Here is a 17,145-nt window from a genome sequence, read left to right on the forward strand (position 1 = left end):
AGGACTGTGTGTTCTGCAAAGAGAGTTGTGGGTAAATAAATAATTTGCAATGTGCTGCTGTTGCTGCTGGTCAAGCAAATGTTTGTGCTTTGTTTCTGTTTGATATAACTGTAAATATATCTATTAAAATACTGATATTCTGGTCTATAACTCCTCCCAGAACTCCCCGCTGCTCTGTATCTTGCTCTCTCATTGGCTGTCGGTCATCGCCGATGTAGTTTTCAGTCAGAACACTTTTCACAAAGCAGGATTCGCCGACAGGTCCAGATATTTAGCATGGCAAATATCTCATGGACGTCGGCGACTCGTCGGCGATTCTCTCAGATCGCGTCTTTGCTCATTCACACTGCGTGATTGTCACTCGCGTGAACGAGCACCGATTTACCTGTGATTTCGGGCATTAGTCGTCGATTTCTCAAAACCTGTCGGCGAGCCAAAATTGAGGCTAAAATCGTGCAGTCTGAACTCGGCTTAAATCGTGCAGTCTGAACTCGGCTTAAGGTGTCACGTATTCAACACCATCATCAACCCCAGACCCTTGAGCTCCATCCACTCAATCAGCTTCACCTGAATACTAATCCAGCACACCTGCACCAACTCATCAGCACACACTACATAAGCAGTCACCTATCACTTCACAATCGTCTGGTATTTTTGTTTGCTTCTGGTCAACTTGCCCGGCTCCTTGCCTGTTCATCTCACATCATCAGCTCATCTGATCGTTTTCAGCCATTCCCATCTCAGTGCCTGCAAAACAAAGAGACAATTACTATCCCGCTAAGTGCATTCAACTGATCTTCATTCAGAACATTCACCTGTTGATTCTACTTGATCTCTGCCGCCGGTCAATAAAAATTTCTGTGAATTGTATTACCTGTGTTGTCTCCTTCTGTCCACTGACATAAGGTCAGGAATCAAATATTTATTATAAAGTTAATTTCTATTTTACGTATCAATTCCTGTCTGCACATTTTAATGTGATGTTAAACCAATCAACACAAGAAGACATGAAAGGGAACCCTTTTCTGTGAACACGCATCTGTAGTACGCCCACAGAAAGCTGCCTTTCAAATAGTGTGTAAATACTGAATTAAAACAACACCAAAGATTCTTTTGTACCTTAAAATAATTTTTCCAAAATCGTTTCAGTGGTTCATCAACTCACAGGGTGAATGGCACTTCTGCATTCACTTTGAGACCCTCTATCAGCTATTACCGCACTATGCAAGTTTGCCAGACCGGGTAGCAGATCTGTAGTTCGAATGAGACATAAGAAACTATAAATTTGACTTGCTTTATGGCAAGCGTTACAATAGCAAATAAATAGCAAGCAATGTCATTATTTTGTTTTTCTTTGTTTCTGATGTTGCAATACATCATACTTTCATAAAATCATGCAACATACTCTACCTTGTCTGTGGACATCGTTATTTCCAAAGCCGGTGCTGGATAAACAAATAGCGTGCGTGCAACGGTAGGCTAAATTATTTACGACAGGGGTAATTGGACAATTCCGCTTCCAACCGGGGGGGACAGAAGAGGAAAAGTGCTTTGGTGTTGCTTTAAGTTCTCTTTCATGTCTTCGAGTGCTTGAATGGACAAATACACACAAAATTATGTCAAAATGCCCATCTTGGCATGTATACTTATAAACACAGTCGGATTTGTCTTAAGTGAACTAAACTGTTGAGAAAGAAAACGTTATGAGCAAACAACAAAGGACAAAGATAAAATCACTCATATATCTTGACTGAATGACTGAAAACTATGCCGTTTTGAATATAAACTTTGTTCAGTTGTATTATTTTTGTGCTATTGCTAATTTGTTTATTTATTCTTATTTTATTACTGACTGTTTACTTGTCTTAAAGGTAGGGTATGGGATTTGCAAAACGGCCGGCAGATTTTGAAAATACACAACTCAAATGGTCCTACCTTCTTTCCTCCAACGCTGGCCCTGACTCAACCCATTGGAAGAACATGGATGGGATGGGGGGAGGGGGGTATGGTACGACCGTTTGATTGACGAACTTACTGTCCAATGATTCTAGGTGTTCTTGGAAATGATTGGCTGGAGTTTTTCGAGTCCTGCCCGTTCCACAGATCATTAAATTGCTTAATTTTCATTTCAGTGCTTCTAACTCAGTGGCTGTAAGTGGTTTAGGAATAGGATTTCAAGTGATTTTGAAATGAAATTTTGAAGTGATTTTGAAAATGGACAAAAAAGAGAATCACATACCCCACCTTTAATAAACTTTGAAATTTATATTAATTAATCTAGTTGTTTTAGCTGTGGTATTTTTGTTATAACCAAAGGCAAAAGTTCATTGTTTAAGTGTTCTTTATAGGCTGCTGATTTTCATGTTATTCGGCTGCAACGAAATGTGTTGCAAAAAGACACAGAATAAATATGTTTGATATTGAAACGTTTTAATTCTTTTTTTTTAACCTTATTAGAATCAAAACTGTTAATCAATAAGAATTGCAATCGATAAGCAAAATTGGAATCATAAAAATTCAAATGTTACCCAACCCTAACACACATACAGTAAAATAAATTCTAGACATGCACACTGAGAGCATGTAAACACAACAGGGTTTTATGTCTGCGTGTACTGTACAGTATAAAGTATCTTTGTCAGCCACTAGACCAGACCTGCTTTGCTACTGACAGTGTTACATGTTTTATTCAGGCACTGTTGACTAGGTAAATGACTTCACACTTTTGGGAGTTATAATGCCTAGCAAAACAATTTAACATCCCGGTTAATACATATATATATATATATATATATATATATATATATATATATTTTAACAGTGTTAGAGAAAAACTAACCAGTAGTTATGCAACTAACTTAACTGCTTTTTTTTTTCAGAAACTTGGAAATATCTAGTTCCCTTTCGTCAGCAGGGAACTCCGACGCCTCGTCGGGGGAGTTCCCCTGACGAATTGGGATCACGCTAGGGAGACCAATTGCCTTCGAGTGAATTAAAACGAGCCAATGAACATTGGCATGCAAGGTTTGCATTCCGCGGCCCGCCTACCAGTGCGGGTATAAGGCGGAATCAAGCGCATACACAAACGCTTTCTGCTTCGGAGCCGACCGGTTGTGTCCTCTCTGAGTGAATGAGTTTTAAGATTGTATTTATCTTACGCTCTACGAGTCTGCTGTTTCGGGAAGGGACCTCTCTGTGTTGGTGAGACGGCGTTTCAGCGACCGCGCGATTTCCTGTCTGCCGGCTGCGTCTACACGCTGTTAATTCAAAAGCTGTTTTTACAGCTGGTAAACGGTTGAGTGCGCACAGCGGGCTTGCAGTTTCCCCGCTGTGTCGCCGCGTTGGGTCCCTGTGTGCTTCAGCACAATAAAGAGAGTAATTTCTTCCTGAAAGAGCAACACGAGTGAAGATCGCGTCCTTTTCAGGATGACGTTTCACTCGTGTGTTTCTGGATGCGATCGTTCCTGTCCTTATTTGACGGCCACGTTCATTGTTTCACATGCCTAATCAGTGTGTGAGACTGCGTTCGTGGGTGGTTCATGTTCTCTCATGAGTGCATGACCACGTCGGCACGTTGTTCGTCTCCCCTTTTTAAAGGCTCGAGCCGCTCAGCGTGCCGTGTGCCGTCGAGCGCCGGTTGACAGCGTGGGTTGTCACGGCAACCCAGCGCGCGTCATTCGGCGCTCAAGATGCGTGGTCAAGATCAAGACTCGCGTGCCTCTATGAGGTGAGTCCCTTTGCTTGTTTCCCGATCTAGTTCTCTTCTGGTGCACCAGGAGAGGGCTACTTTGGCAAATAACATTGGTGATCTGAGGGTTACAGTGCGGAATGTCTCGCCAGGTGAAAGACCCTCACGAGCTTCCCACTCCTCTAGCGCGTCACAAACATGCTGAGACTGTGTTCGTGGGTGGTTTGTGCTCTCTACATGAGAGCATGACCACGTCGGCACGTTGTTCGTCTTGCCTGAGGGCTTGAACGCTCAGCGTGCCGTGTGCCAGCGATGGCCACGTTCACTGTCTTGCATGCCTGGTTGACGGCCATGATCGCTGTTTCACATGCCTAATCAGTGTGTTGAGACGGCGTTCATGGGTGGTTCATGTTCTCTCATGAGTGCATGACCACGTCGGCACGTTGTTCGCCTCCCCTTTCTCGTAAAGGCTTGAGCCGCTCAGCGTGCTGTGTGCCGTCGAGGCTTTGAATGGGTTTTTGGTCCTTATCATGAGGGACCAAGCATTTCATTCGGGGCCCCAGGGGAGGACAGATGTCGATTGCTACATCGGAGAGAGGGCTGTTATACTCTGAAAATGATGCTGAGTTCCTACTGTAATGGTGTGTTCTCATGCTGAAGGTTCAGACCTGACAGCCACACTTCCTGGGTCTAAAGTGCCTAGATGTGTGTGAAAAATGTTGGCAGTATGGAAGTATTTTGGTGCCAATATGGCAAGCCAAACATGCCTAAATCTGCAGAAGTTTTTCCTCTCTCACTACCCCTGCACATTCAGTGCATGTGGGTAGTTCTGACTCGGAGTAGAGCTGCGCTTTATGACTGACCGTGATTAGTCACAGCGCTGGCCTTCGGTCAGACGATGTCTACACTGTGGTCCAGAAGCGCCTTAAAACCAGCCCGCTCGGAGTTCGTTTCCCCCCCAGCAAAAGGAGGGGAAATGACCCTGAGAGGAGCGACCCAGAGAGTGTGACGAAAACTGCTCTTTGGGAGTGTGTGTCATCACCACTCCTTCCCCCGGAGGAGGGCCGGGTGGAGAATCCTTTGTTAAATTTTTTGTTTCTGTTCCGCCGCCGACCAGCTGGTCGGTGGTACCCAAAACCTAAAAAAGAGCAGTTTCTTCCTCCTCTGGGTCATTCACGGTTGGGTCTGCTGAACAAGCAGTCTCTCCCGTTACAGAGTGGGACAGCAGTGTGCGCCACCCTCGGGTCTCGCCACTCTCAGTCCCCTCTCCCCAGCTGGCAGATAGCAGTGGCGCCACCTCGGTCACGTCACTCCTGTCTGCCGCTGGGCGGGAAGGCACGGAGACCAGCAGCCGCCCTTGGGCCCCGCTCCTCGTCTCCTCCCCTTCCCTCGCCAGGCGACAGCCCGCAGCAGAACACTCTCGGGTCTTCTCTGCCGTCTGTCCTCCGGTGGAAGCAGGTAGGTGTTGTCCAAGTACACACCCAGACCCCGCTCTCGGCCGCTACAATGCCACCGGAGCCGTGTCCCTGCCTTCCGCCTCGCTGCCCCTCCGCGGGTACGCCGGCGATGCGGGTGGGCTCGTTGCGGCAGTTTCTCGGAGCCTGGCTAGCGCTCCCGAGACCCTCGCACTGGCTCATTCGCACCATCCGGCTCGGCTATGCAATTCAGTTTGCACGCCGGCCTCCCAAGTTCAGGGGCATCCACTTCACCCGTGTGCGTCCAGTGGATGCTCCGGTCTTGCGGAAGGAGATCGACGCCCTGCTGGCGAAGGACGCGATCGAGCCGGTCCCTCCAGCCGATATGAGGTCAGGGTTTTACAGCCCTTACTTCATTGTACCCAAGAAAGGCGGTGGGTTACGGCCAATCCTGGACCTGCGAGTATTGAATCGGGCCCTGCACAAGCTCCCGTTCAAGATGCTCACGCAGAAACGCATTTTCGAGTGCATCCGTCCCCAGGATTGGTTTGCAGCGATCGACCTGAAGGACGCGTACTTTCATGTCTCGATTCTTCCCCGACACAGACCATTTCTTCGGTTTGCTTTCGAGGGTCGAGCATATCAGTACAAGGTCCTACCCTTCTGGCTGGCCCTGTCACCCTGTGTCTTCACGAAAGTCGCGGAGGCGGCCATTGTTCCCATGAGAGAACAAGGCGTTCGCATTCTCAACTACCTCGACGACTGGCTCATTCTGGCACACTCGCGAGATGTGTTGTGCGATCACAGGGACATGGTGCTTCGGCACCTCAGTCAGTTGGGGCTTCAGGTCAACTGGGACAAGAGCAAACTCTCCCCTGTGCAGAGGATCTCTTATCTCGGTATGGAGCTGGACTCGGTCGCCCAGACTGCGCGCCTCACGGAGGAACGCGTCCAGTCAGTGCTCAACTGCCTCAAGTCTTTTTCGGGGCAAGTCAGCGGTTCCACTGAAACAATTTCAGAGGCTCCTGGGGCATATGGCAGCCGCAGCCGCAGTAACGCCGCTCGGTCTGTTGCATATGAGACCGCTCCAGCACTGGCTTCACGATCGAGTCCCGAGGTGGGCGTGGCAGAGCGGCACGTTCCGGGTCAAAGTCACCCCGCACTGTCGCCAAACCTTCACCCCTTGGTCGGATCCTGTGTTTCTACGGGCCGGTGTGCCCCTAGTCCAGGTTTCCAGGCATGCTGTGGTATTCACAGATGCTTCTGACAAGGGTTGGGGGGCCACGTACAAAGGGCATGTAGTCTCGGGTCTGTGGACGGGGCCCCAGCTGCATTGGCACATCAACTGCCTAGAGTTGCAAGCAGTACGCTTGGCCTTGTGTCGCCTCAAGGGGTTTCTCAGACACAAGCACGTACTGGTCCGTACGGACAGCACTGCGACCGTTGCGTACATCAACCGACAAGGTGGTCTGCGCTCCCGTCGTATGTCGCGACTCGCCTCCCACCTCCTCCTATGGAGTCAGAAGCATCTGAGGTCGCTTCGTGCCGTTCATGTCCCAGGGGAATTCAATTGTGTGGCCGACGAGCTTTCACGTCAGCCTCCCCTTCCGGGAGAATGGCGACTCCATCCCCAGGTGGTCCAGCTGATTTGGCGAATCTTCGGAGCCGCACAGGTAGACCTGTTTGCCTCTCCGGACACGACCCATTGCCAGTGGTATTACTCCCTGACCGAAGGAACTCTCGGCACGGATGCCCTGGCACACAGCTGGCCCCGGGACTTATGCGTTCCCCCCAGTGAGCCTTCTTGCACAGACACTGTGCAAGGTCAGGGAGGACGAGGAGCAGGTCCTTTTGGTAGCCCCGTATTGGCCAACCCGGACTTGGTTCCCAGAACTCATGCTCCTCGCGACAGCCCCTCCTTGGCCGATTCCTCTGAGGAACGACCTTCTTTCTCAGAGACGGGGCACTCTATGGCACCCGCGTCCAGACCTCTGGAAACTCCATGTCTGGTCCCTGGACGGGACGCGGAGGTTCTAGATGGCCTGCCACAGGCAGTGGTAGATACCATCTCTTCAGCTAGAGCCCCCTCTACGAGGCGCCTCTATGCTCTGAAGTGGAACCTGTTCGTCGGCTGGTGTTCTTCCCATGGGGAGAACCCACGAACTTGCCGGTCAGAGTCGTGCTCTCCTTCCTACAAGAGGGGTTGGAGCGAAGGCTGTCTCCCTCCACTCTCAAAGTGTATGTTGCCGCAATAGCTGCACATCACGATGTAGTTGGCGGTAAGTCCGTGGGGAAGCACGACCTGGTCATCAGATTCCTCAAGGGTGCTAGGAGGCTAAATCCACCTCGCGATTTGCACCCTGTACCCTCTTGGGACTTAACTTTAGTGCTAGAGCGCTCCAAAGTCCTCCTTTTGAGCCTTTGACGACAGTTGAGCTTAATATCCTGTCCATTAAGACAGCGCTCCTGTTAGCATTGGCTTCCTTCAAGAGGGTAGGGGATCTGCAGGCTTTTTCGGTCGACGTATCGTGCCTAGAGTTCGGGCCTGGCCTTTCTCATGTTACATTGAGACCCCGGCTCGGATATGTGCCCAAGGTTCCTACCACTCCCTTCGCGGACCAGGTAGTGAACCTGCAAGCGCTGCCCCAGGAGGAGGCAGACCCAGCCCTAGCTTTTCTCTGTCCCGTCCGGGCCCTCCGGGTTTATATAGACAGAACGCAAAGCTGTAGGACCTCAGATCAGCTCTTTGTTTGTTACGGAGGCCAGCAGAAGGGGAAGGCTGTCTCCAAGCAGAGGTTAGCCCACTGGCTAGTGGATGCTATCACCAGGGCTTATGAGTCCCAGGGTGAGCCCTGCCCACCCAGGTTGCGGGCTCACTCCACTAGGAGTGTTGCCGCTTCCTGGGCTCTGGCACAAGGCACCTCGCTAACAGACATTGTAGAGCTGCGGGCTGGGCGACACCGAACACGTTCGCTAGGTTTTATAGCCTACGTGTGGAACCTGTTTCCTCCCGAGTACTTGCTATGGCCAGTAATTAGAGGGAATAGGTGTGTCGGCTTGCGACGCCATTCCGTGAGCGGATACGTGCGTCTTTCGCTCCGTTGGTTACCCAACAAACGGCTAACCTCGTGAGTTCCTCCATCACCCCCTCCGGTGTCAGGCGTTGCGGACCGCCTGGCACCAGGTCTGCTACCTTCAGTAAGGAGTTGTTAGTAGACTGGGTGCCTTTCCAGTGGTCCCTGCGGCGACCCATGATTGCCACGTGCAGTTCAGCCGTGTCTTCCCCTTGACAGACTCATTCTGTCGTCCCTGTTGAGTACGCTCCTCACTCCTCTGGACTGGGACTACCTTCAAGGACTGCCATATGTTTCACTACCCTACGTGGTTAGTACATGTGTGTATTTGAGGGCCTTCCTCTAGGCTGCCTCAGCTTCCGCAGCGTTCCCTCCCCCTATTATATCCTTGGGGTCGGGCACGCTTTCCCAGTGTTATCCAATATCCACTGATTGGGTCTTGCGGAACAGCAGTGTGATTCCCTAGCTAGCTCCCGCAAAATTTCTGGAAACTGTTGCAGGGCTGTAGCTTAGCTGGGCGCTGGAAGGGGCCAGCACCATGGCGTTTTGGTAGGGATCCCAATTCGTCAAGGGAACTCCCCCGACGAGGCGTCGGAGTTCCCTGCTGACGAAAGGGAACGTCTCGGTTACGTATGGTAACCCTCGTTCCCTGAGTCCAGGGAACGGAGACGCCTCGTCCCGTCGCCATGCTGCTGTAACTTCGCGGAGGACTGGACACCGTTCGGCTCCTCAGCGAAAAGCGTTTGTGTATGCGCTTGATTCCGCCTTATACCCGCACTGGTAGGCGGGCCGCGGAATGCAAACCTTGCATGCCAATGTTCATTGGCTCGTTTTAATTCACTCGAAGGCAATTGGTCTCCCTAGCGTGATCCCAATTCGTCAGGGGAACTCCCCCGACGAGGCGTCGGAGTTCCCTGGACTCAGGGAACGAGGGTTACCATACGTAACCGAGACGTTTCTATATCTTAATATCTAATTTATTTAAAATATATGTGACCCGTGCTGGCAAAAGCAGTCGAAATGCGCAGTGCATAATTTCGAGCTACAGGCAAAACAAGTGAAAAAGTTTGAGGTATTCACAAAAATTAGTTCATTAAGCCCTCACACACATACACAGAATTACAGTATTTCAAAATATCTGTCTTGGCGAGTATTCACTCAAATATTATCATCTGATGTGTAACATTACTGTAGGTCCGTGCAGTACAGTAGGTCTTAATATATAGGCTGTCTGTCTGTTTAAAGTTAGATTTTGAGGTATTCACAAAAATTAGTTAATTAAGCCCTCACACACTACACAGAATTACAGTATTTCAAAATATCTGTCTTGGCGAGTATTCACTCAAATATTATCATCTGATGTGTAACATTACTGTAGGTCCGTGCGGTACAGTAGGTCTTAATATATAGGCTGTCTGTCTGTTTCATTAATGTTAATCAAACAATTGTGGTATAATGGAAAACAAAATTGAATATATATGTTGCCTATAGATACAAAATAGTTGGTTTTGACTTGGTGTGCCAAATTTGGTGTTATTACCAGGGATTTTAAGATATGGTTGCTAGGTGATTTTGTTTTGGAACCTTCAGAAAACTTTAAGTCGATTTTTCTCAAAATTGACTTAGCTGATTCTATTGGCTTCAGACAGGGGCAGCTCAGTAATTTTTTGTCTGATTACAAAATTTGCAAACACGGGTCACATATCTAAAAACAATTTGTAATTTTCACTTGTAGGGTTCCAATGGGCCACCTGGTTTTCCAGGTATCGATGGAATAAAGGTAAGATAACAGATATCTTTATTTGGTTTACATTTCAATCAAAAATGTATTGCTTTGAATACACAATAAATTCCCTATTTTCAATTTTTAGGAATAACCCATAGTTGGCTTGGGAAAGAATATTGTCAAAATTCAGGAATACAAAGCCATTTCCATTTCCGTGAAGTATTATACTAGTATTATCATTATTATAGTGAAACGTTGAGCCCGATTATGAATCTATTCACTGCATAGTCATGAGTCATTTCTTTGGTCTAAAGTCTGAACTTGAAGAGTGCATTGTTTTGAAATTTGACCAAGGATGCTGGCTGTGAGGCCAAACCTTCTTTCAATTTCAAATACAGCATAATAAGAAAAAGGTTGTGTTGTAAAAATATTTCCATGTTGCTCATATAGGGGAATGAGGGAAGCTGATGCATACCAGCCTTGTAATCTTCTCAAGCATTTAGAAATCCATTAAAACTGAAGGGTATGCATTAATTGGAAACAGAGTAAGACTGTTTTCCGGTGGAAGCAATACTCACTTTTGAAGTTCTAAATGTTGGATGCCAGGTCTCATGTAATAGATCTCAGATGCACTGCAGTTATAAAACTGTCCAAGGCTCCTTTAAATGCAATCTAGTTCATCATGGAGACAGGTAATTCAGTAAATGTCTTTATTTTAAAAAGTAATCGAGGGGTGTGTGTTGGTCGGGGGCGGGGGTGGGGGCGGGGGCAGGGGGGTATCCTTGTTTAAGAAGTCACATGACTCTTTTTAGAGAGATGGGCTGAATAGGTCACTGTGTGTTCTGTTATTTGTAGGGATATATGGGTACGCCAGGATTAGATGGAATCCCTGGCGTCAAGGTTTGTGGCACATGTTGTGCAAGATTTCATTAGATCACGATTTATAGAATTATAGAATATCTATACTAAATACAAGTTCCATTGAGACAATGGCTACATTATTATTATTTTTTTTAATCAGTAGATTATCTCATTATTAGAAGTTAAATATCAAATATCATGGCCATATCATTTAATATTATAAAGTTTATCATCCTATGTTATTTGATCTATAAAAAGTTATATGCCCATGTCCTTAGATGATCTGTTGTGTTTTCAGTGTATGTATTAGGCCTAAAGCTGCTCTGGGAGTGAGTAATGTTTATTTAAAATGGATAAATTCCATGTTCATTACTCCACAGGTCATGTACAGTAAGATGTAAGTAAGATGGCATTTACAGTAAAGTACAGGGCATCTGTAACATGAGCCTCATATCTTAAATGAAAATTAATTTAACCCCAGATGTAATCTGATCAAGCTGGACTCTTTGGTACACCCTAGTCCTTGAGTTTCTAGCCTTTATATATTTAACGCTGCTTAATTTATTTTCCATCAGGGTGACAGAGGTGAACAGGGTGAGAAGGTAAAAACATGTTTTTACTCAAACCGATAATATGTCAGAGGTGTTTTGTCATGCATGTTTTTGATTTGTGGGGATCAGCATAATTCTGTTGCTTCAATATATGGAAATACATATACATTTTTTATTTATTTATTTTTTGGTAGAGCAACATAAAAGTAATATTATACCCAATGCCCTCAGTATTAAAATTCAGTGATTAAGGAATGGAAGAGTAAAACTTTGAAAATGTCTCGGGTTACTTGACTGTAACCCTGTTCCCTGAAAAAGCGGGAACGAGATGCTGCACTTGATTTAAGCGCTATAGGAAAACGTCTTAGTTTGACCAGTTGTGAACACGTGTGGCAAACACGCCAAAGAATTTGACTTAAATAACCTCTGATTATGACCTCATCGGAATGCGCACGTCAGAGGCTATAAATAGACGTGGCAGGTGCACTCATCAATCATTTTGTCTGAAGAATGTCCTAAACACGGCCTCACGGCCTCTCGTTCCCACTTTTTCAGGGAACAGGGTTACAGTCAAGTAACCCGAGAAGTTCCCTTTCAAAAGCTACTCTCAATGCTGCGATTGATTTAAGCGATATGGGAACGAGAATACCAATGCAACCGCACTGAAAGTGTCTGGACCCCTCAAGTTTGTGTAGTGTGTATGCATAAACACGAGAAGGGCCTCAGACATGAGCTTGGGAAGTCGACATCTAAGGACATATGAGCCCGGAGGAACATGAACATCCAAACTATAGACCTTATGCACCAGAGAAACAAGGGCACAGCCATCTTTAGAATATTGTCTTTTAACTTCCGTTTTTTGCGGTCGCTCTATATATTTCTATGGCATTGCTGTCCAGGAGTAATTAGCTTTTGAAGTTGATTTACTTAAAGGGGACCTATTATGCAAAATTCACTTTTGTATGGTGTTTGGACATAAATGTGTGTTGGCAGTGTGTGTACACAACCACCCTACATTGATAAAAATCCACTCACTCCTTTTTTTTTAATCTCCATAAATCAAAAGGAGTCTCTCCAAACGACCCGTTTTCAGAATGTGGCTTTAGTGACATCACTAAAGCCACAGGCCCCGCCCCCGAGTGTTGACTGACACTGCCGTTATAACTTAGACCCGCCCTGATCGAGTTCACTGCCAGTTGTACACATCAGCCATTGCTGCAGCAATGCACTCACGAGAAGCGTCGAAGCATCTCCCAAGCGTTGAAGGTGTTGTAGCTGGATGTATTCATTCACATAGCTCTCTTTATTTACTCTTGAAATCTGCTAGCCAGTGAAGACGAGGTGGATTCATTTTGTTTTCAAAGAAAATCCTCCCTCAACTCAACAGAAATTTATGTAAGTTACTTATGCACTTCTTATACTGTTTACTCAGCTCTAACAGTGATTTTCTGAAGAAAAACTGATGCTTCATCTTTTGTGTGACATACAGTAAACTTTATTAAACTCATCAGTATATTTTGTCATCATTCAGACAATTAGATCGTCAGACGGAGTCCTACAGCAGGCTTGCATTAATAGTGTATACAAGCATTGCCAAATAGGTTATAATCATAATTAAACTAAACTATACCTTTTCCAACTCCATACAGCATATATTCTTTGACTCTGTAGGCATTTTTATGGTCGAAATGAACACCATTACTGTGACTGTCTGTTTTATTATTATCATCTTCCCTGTTCTGGCTCTAATCGCGGCTGCTTAGGATCCGCCCCCTGTCCCGTGAACCAGCAGCTCATTAGCATTTAAAGGAGAAGCACTAAAACGGTGCGTTTTTCACAGACCCAAAAAATGATGATTTAAACGTGCTGTAAATAAAATTCTGTTGGGTATTTTGAGCTAAAACTTCACATACACACTCTGGGGACATCAGAGAATTATTTTACATCTTGTGAAAAGGGGCATAATAGGTCCCCTTTAATGTAAAGTTAACGAAAGTTATCATGAGGATTGTAATGTTTAAAGCAGATGTCTTAACAAATGTCAGTAGACCGGGAAGAACGAAAAACGAGACTTTCATTCATAAATACGCAAGATCGCTATGAAAATACAGACCGGAAGTCAAAAGACAACGAGCGCAGCGCTGAGAAGGGGCGGGGCTACATAAGGTCTATAAAATAGAATAAATGTGTGCAGAGAGGACCAGCCTGCCACATCACAACTTCCTCTTGCTAAAGCCCTGGAGGATGCAAACACCCTGGTAGAATAAGCCCTAACGCCTAGAGGCAAAGTTTGACCGCGCACCTTAAAAGCAAGGCCGATCCCTTATCCAATGTGACATAGTCTGCTTTGTGGCAGCAGCCTCCCGGTCACGGCCCCCATACCAAATGAACATCTGCTCTGATTTATGCCACTGGCTAGTGCGGTGGACGTAAATCTAAAGAGCACGAACAGGACACAGAAAGTGAAATCTCTCCTTCTTCTGCGTCAGAAGCATGACCAGTGCTGACTCTAGTGGTTCAAATGGGTTGTTGACAAGCCCCTCAAGGACCCTGGCTAAATCCCATGAGGGAACTTTGACTCTGAAGGGAGGCCTCAGTCACCTAGCTCCACGAATGAAGAGGGCGATCAGAAGGTGTCCAGACCCAGGGGGGCTAGAGGAGTCAGTGAGAAGTAAAGGGGACATTGCGCTGTTTCTTGTGAAGCAAAGAGGTCAACCGTAAAAACTCAAAATCCCCTTGTGTGAACTCCCGTCTCAACATTAAATCTGCTCCCACATTCATTCTTCCGGGAATGTGAATCACCCTGAGGGAAAGGATCTTGTCCTGAGCCCAAAGCAGAACCTGCTGCGCTAGTTTGTTCAAACTGTGCGAACACAGTCTGCCCTGGCGATTTATATAAGTAACTACCGCAATGTTGTCCACACACACCAGGACATGGTAGCCTCTTAACTGGTGGAGGAAGTAGTTCAGGGTCAGAAATACAGCCATCAATTCAAGGCAATTGATGTCAAGTCAAGTCAAGTCAAGTATATTTGTATAGCGCTTTTCACAATACAGATTGTATCAAAGCAGCTTCACAGTATTAAATTAAAATAATACAACAAGGTTTGTTTCTAGTGGAATTTATTGATTGATAAAATTAAATTAAATATCCCCAAAATATCCCCAACTGAGCAAGCCAAAGGCAACAGTGGCAAGGAACCAAAAAACTCCATCAAGTGACCTAATGGTGACCTGAAACTCCATCAGGTGACCTAATGGAGAAAAAAAAAAAACCTTGGGAGAACCCAGGCTCAGTCGGGGGCCAGTTCTCCTCTGGCGTTTATGAACTAGAGACCGAAATTAACTGTAAGATTAAAAAAAATATTATACGAATGCCTGGCTGAAGAGATGCGTCTTTAATCTAGTTTTAAACTGGGAGAGCGAGTCTGAGCAACGAACAGTATCAGGAAGGCTATTCCAGAGTTTTGGAGCTAAATGTGAAAATGCTCTCCCTCCTTTGGTGGATCTGGATATCCTAGGTATGACCAAAAGCCTAGAATTTAGTGATCTTAAAGAGCGCAATGGATTATAGGGCGATAGAAGATCCGTTAAATAGACTGGAGCTAAGCCGTTTAGGGCTTTATAAGTCAGTAGCAATACCTTGTAGTTAATACGGGACTTTATAGGTAACCAATGTAGTGATGTTAAAATCTGTGTTATATGATCATATTTTCTTGATCTAGTAAGAACTCTAGCGGCTGCATTTTGGACTAACTGTAGCTTGTTTATTGAAGATGCAGGACAACCAGCTAATAAAGCATTACAGTAATCTAGTCTCGAGGTCATGAACGCATGAACTAACTTTTCTGCATCAGAAACTGATAGCATATTACGTAGCTTAGCAATGTTTCTAAGGTGGAAAAAGGCTGTTTTTGTAACATATAAAATAGGATTTTCGAAAGACAGGTTGCAATCTAGTATAACACCCAGGTCTTTTACTGTAGAGGATAAAGTAACAGGACATCCTACTATGTTAAAGTTGTATTGTGAGAGGTTTTGTGGGTGGTTTTTTGAACCGATAAGTAGTATCTCTGTCTGGTCTGGATTTAATAAAAGTAAATTACGCGTCATCCAGTCTTTTATATCTTTAACACACTCTGTCAATTTGGATAATTTAGCATTTTCATCAGCATAACAATGGAAACTAATTCCATGTTTCCTTATAATATTTCCAAGTGGCAGCATATATATTGAGAATAATAGAGGGCCTAAAACAGATCCTTGCGGCACTCCATAGTTTACTGGAGTTATGATCGATTTTTCTCCATTTAAATAGACAAAATGGTAGCGGTCAGATAAGTATGATCTGAACCAGCTTAATGCTTGTCCTTGAACACCAGTATCATTTTGTAGTCGATCTAAGAGTATTGTGTGATCTATAGTATCGAACGCAGCACTAAGATCAAGTAAAACTAATATTGAGATACAGCCTTGGTCAGAAGCTAAAAGTAAATCATTTGTGATTTTAACAAGCGCAGTTTCAGTGCTATGGTGCGGCCTGAAACCAGACTGAAACTTTTCATAGATGTCATTTTCTTACAAGAAAGAGCCCAGTTGAGCGGACACAACTTTTTCTAATATTTTAGACATAAATGGAAGATTTGAAATGGGTCTATAATTTGCTAGGTTATTTGGGTCTAATTGTGGTTTCTTAATGAGTGGTTTTATAACTGCCAATTTAAATGTTCTTGGAACATGACCTAAAGATAAAGATGAGTTAATACTATTGAGAAGAGGCTCTTCCACTATAGGTAACACTTCTTTCAGTAGTTTAGTTGGTATAGGATCTAATAAACATGTTGTTGTTTTAGATGAAGTGATAAATTTATTTAGCTCTTTTTGTTCTATAGATGTAAAGCACTGTAATCGTTCTTGCGGGGTGATAATTGAGGCTGAGTTATAAGGCGCGATTGAAGATCGAACGTTTACAATTGTGGTTCTGATGCTTTCTATTTTCTCAGTGAAGAAGTTCATGAAATCATTTTTGTTAGTCTAGCCACAGTGTTAAATAAAAACCTTGGATTATTTTGGTTGTTTTCTATTAGTTTGCGGAGGTGCTCAGCCCTGGCCGCTTTTAGGGCCTTTTTATAATGTGACATACTGTCTTTCCACGCGATTCTAAAGACCTCTAAATTAGTGTGTTTCCATTTACACTCTAAATTACGGGTTTCTCTCTTTAGAACACGCGTAGTATTGTTGTACCATGGTGCTTTAATTTTCTCTCTGACCTTTTTTAATTTAATGGGTGCAACAATGTCCAATGTTCTAGAGAGAATGGTGCTCATAGTGCTAGTTAGTTCTTCTAGTTCATCTGTTTGTTTGGGTTCAGGCAGCAGCTGAGACAGATCAAATAAGCAATTTGAGAAATTATCTATGGTGGATGGAAGGATTGTTCTGCCTGGTCGATAACGCGGTGCAGCATGACATATTACAGCAGTACGTAATATGCAAGTTACCATGTAATGGTCAGTAACATCATCACTTTGTGGAATGATATCTATATCGGTTGGATCGGTTCCATATGATAAAATTAAATCGAGTGTATGATTAAGACGATGAGTGGGACCAGTGACGTTTTGCTTGACCCCAAAGGAGTTTAATAAATCTGTAAACACAGCCCCTAACGCATCATTTGAATTATCTACGTGTATGTTAAAATCTCCAACAATTAATGCTTTATCGACGTTGACCAATAGATCTGAGAGAAAATCTGCAAACTCTTTTAAGAAATCAGCTTAAGGCCCTGGTGGTCTATATATGGTAGCCAAAGCTAGAGATAATAGGGATT

General features: G+C 44.9%; 1 protein-coding gene across 2 annotated transcripts in view; it reads left to right on the forward strand.

The window, feature by feature from the left end:
* The window catches only part of col25a1 (collagen type XXV alpha 1 chain), a 1,104,568-nt gene that overhangs the window by 810,604 nt on the left and 276,819 nt on the right, over window positions 1–17,145 (forward strand). The window contains exons 7-9 of one of the 2 annotated variants that reach the window (XM_079866339.1): window positions 9,913–9,957; window positions 10,759–10,803; window positions 11,340–11,366. In XM_079866339.1, the coding sequence (XP_079722465.1) occupies window positions 9,913–9,957; window positions 10,759–10,803; window positions 11,340–11,366 (117 nt within the window). The remainder of the gene's footprint in view (window positions 1–9,912; window positions 9,958–10,758; window positions 10,804–11,339; window positions 11,367–17,145) is intronic. The other variant, XM_079866340.1, reaches the window with a different exon arrangement.

This window comes from Squalius cephalus, assembly GCF_949319135.1.
Source record: "Squalius cephalus genome assembly, chromosome: 3".
Lineage (NCBI taxonomy): Eukaryota > Metazoa > Chordata > Actinopteri > Cypriniformes > Leuciscidae > Squalius > Squalius cephalus.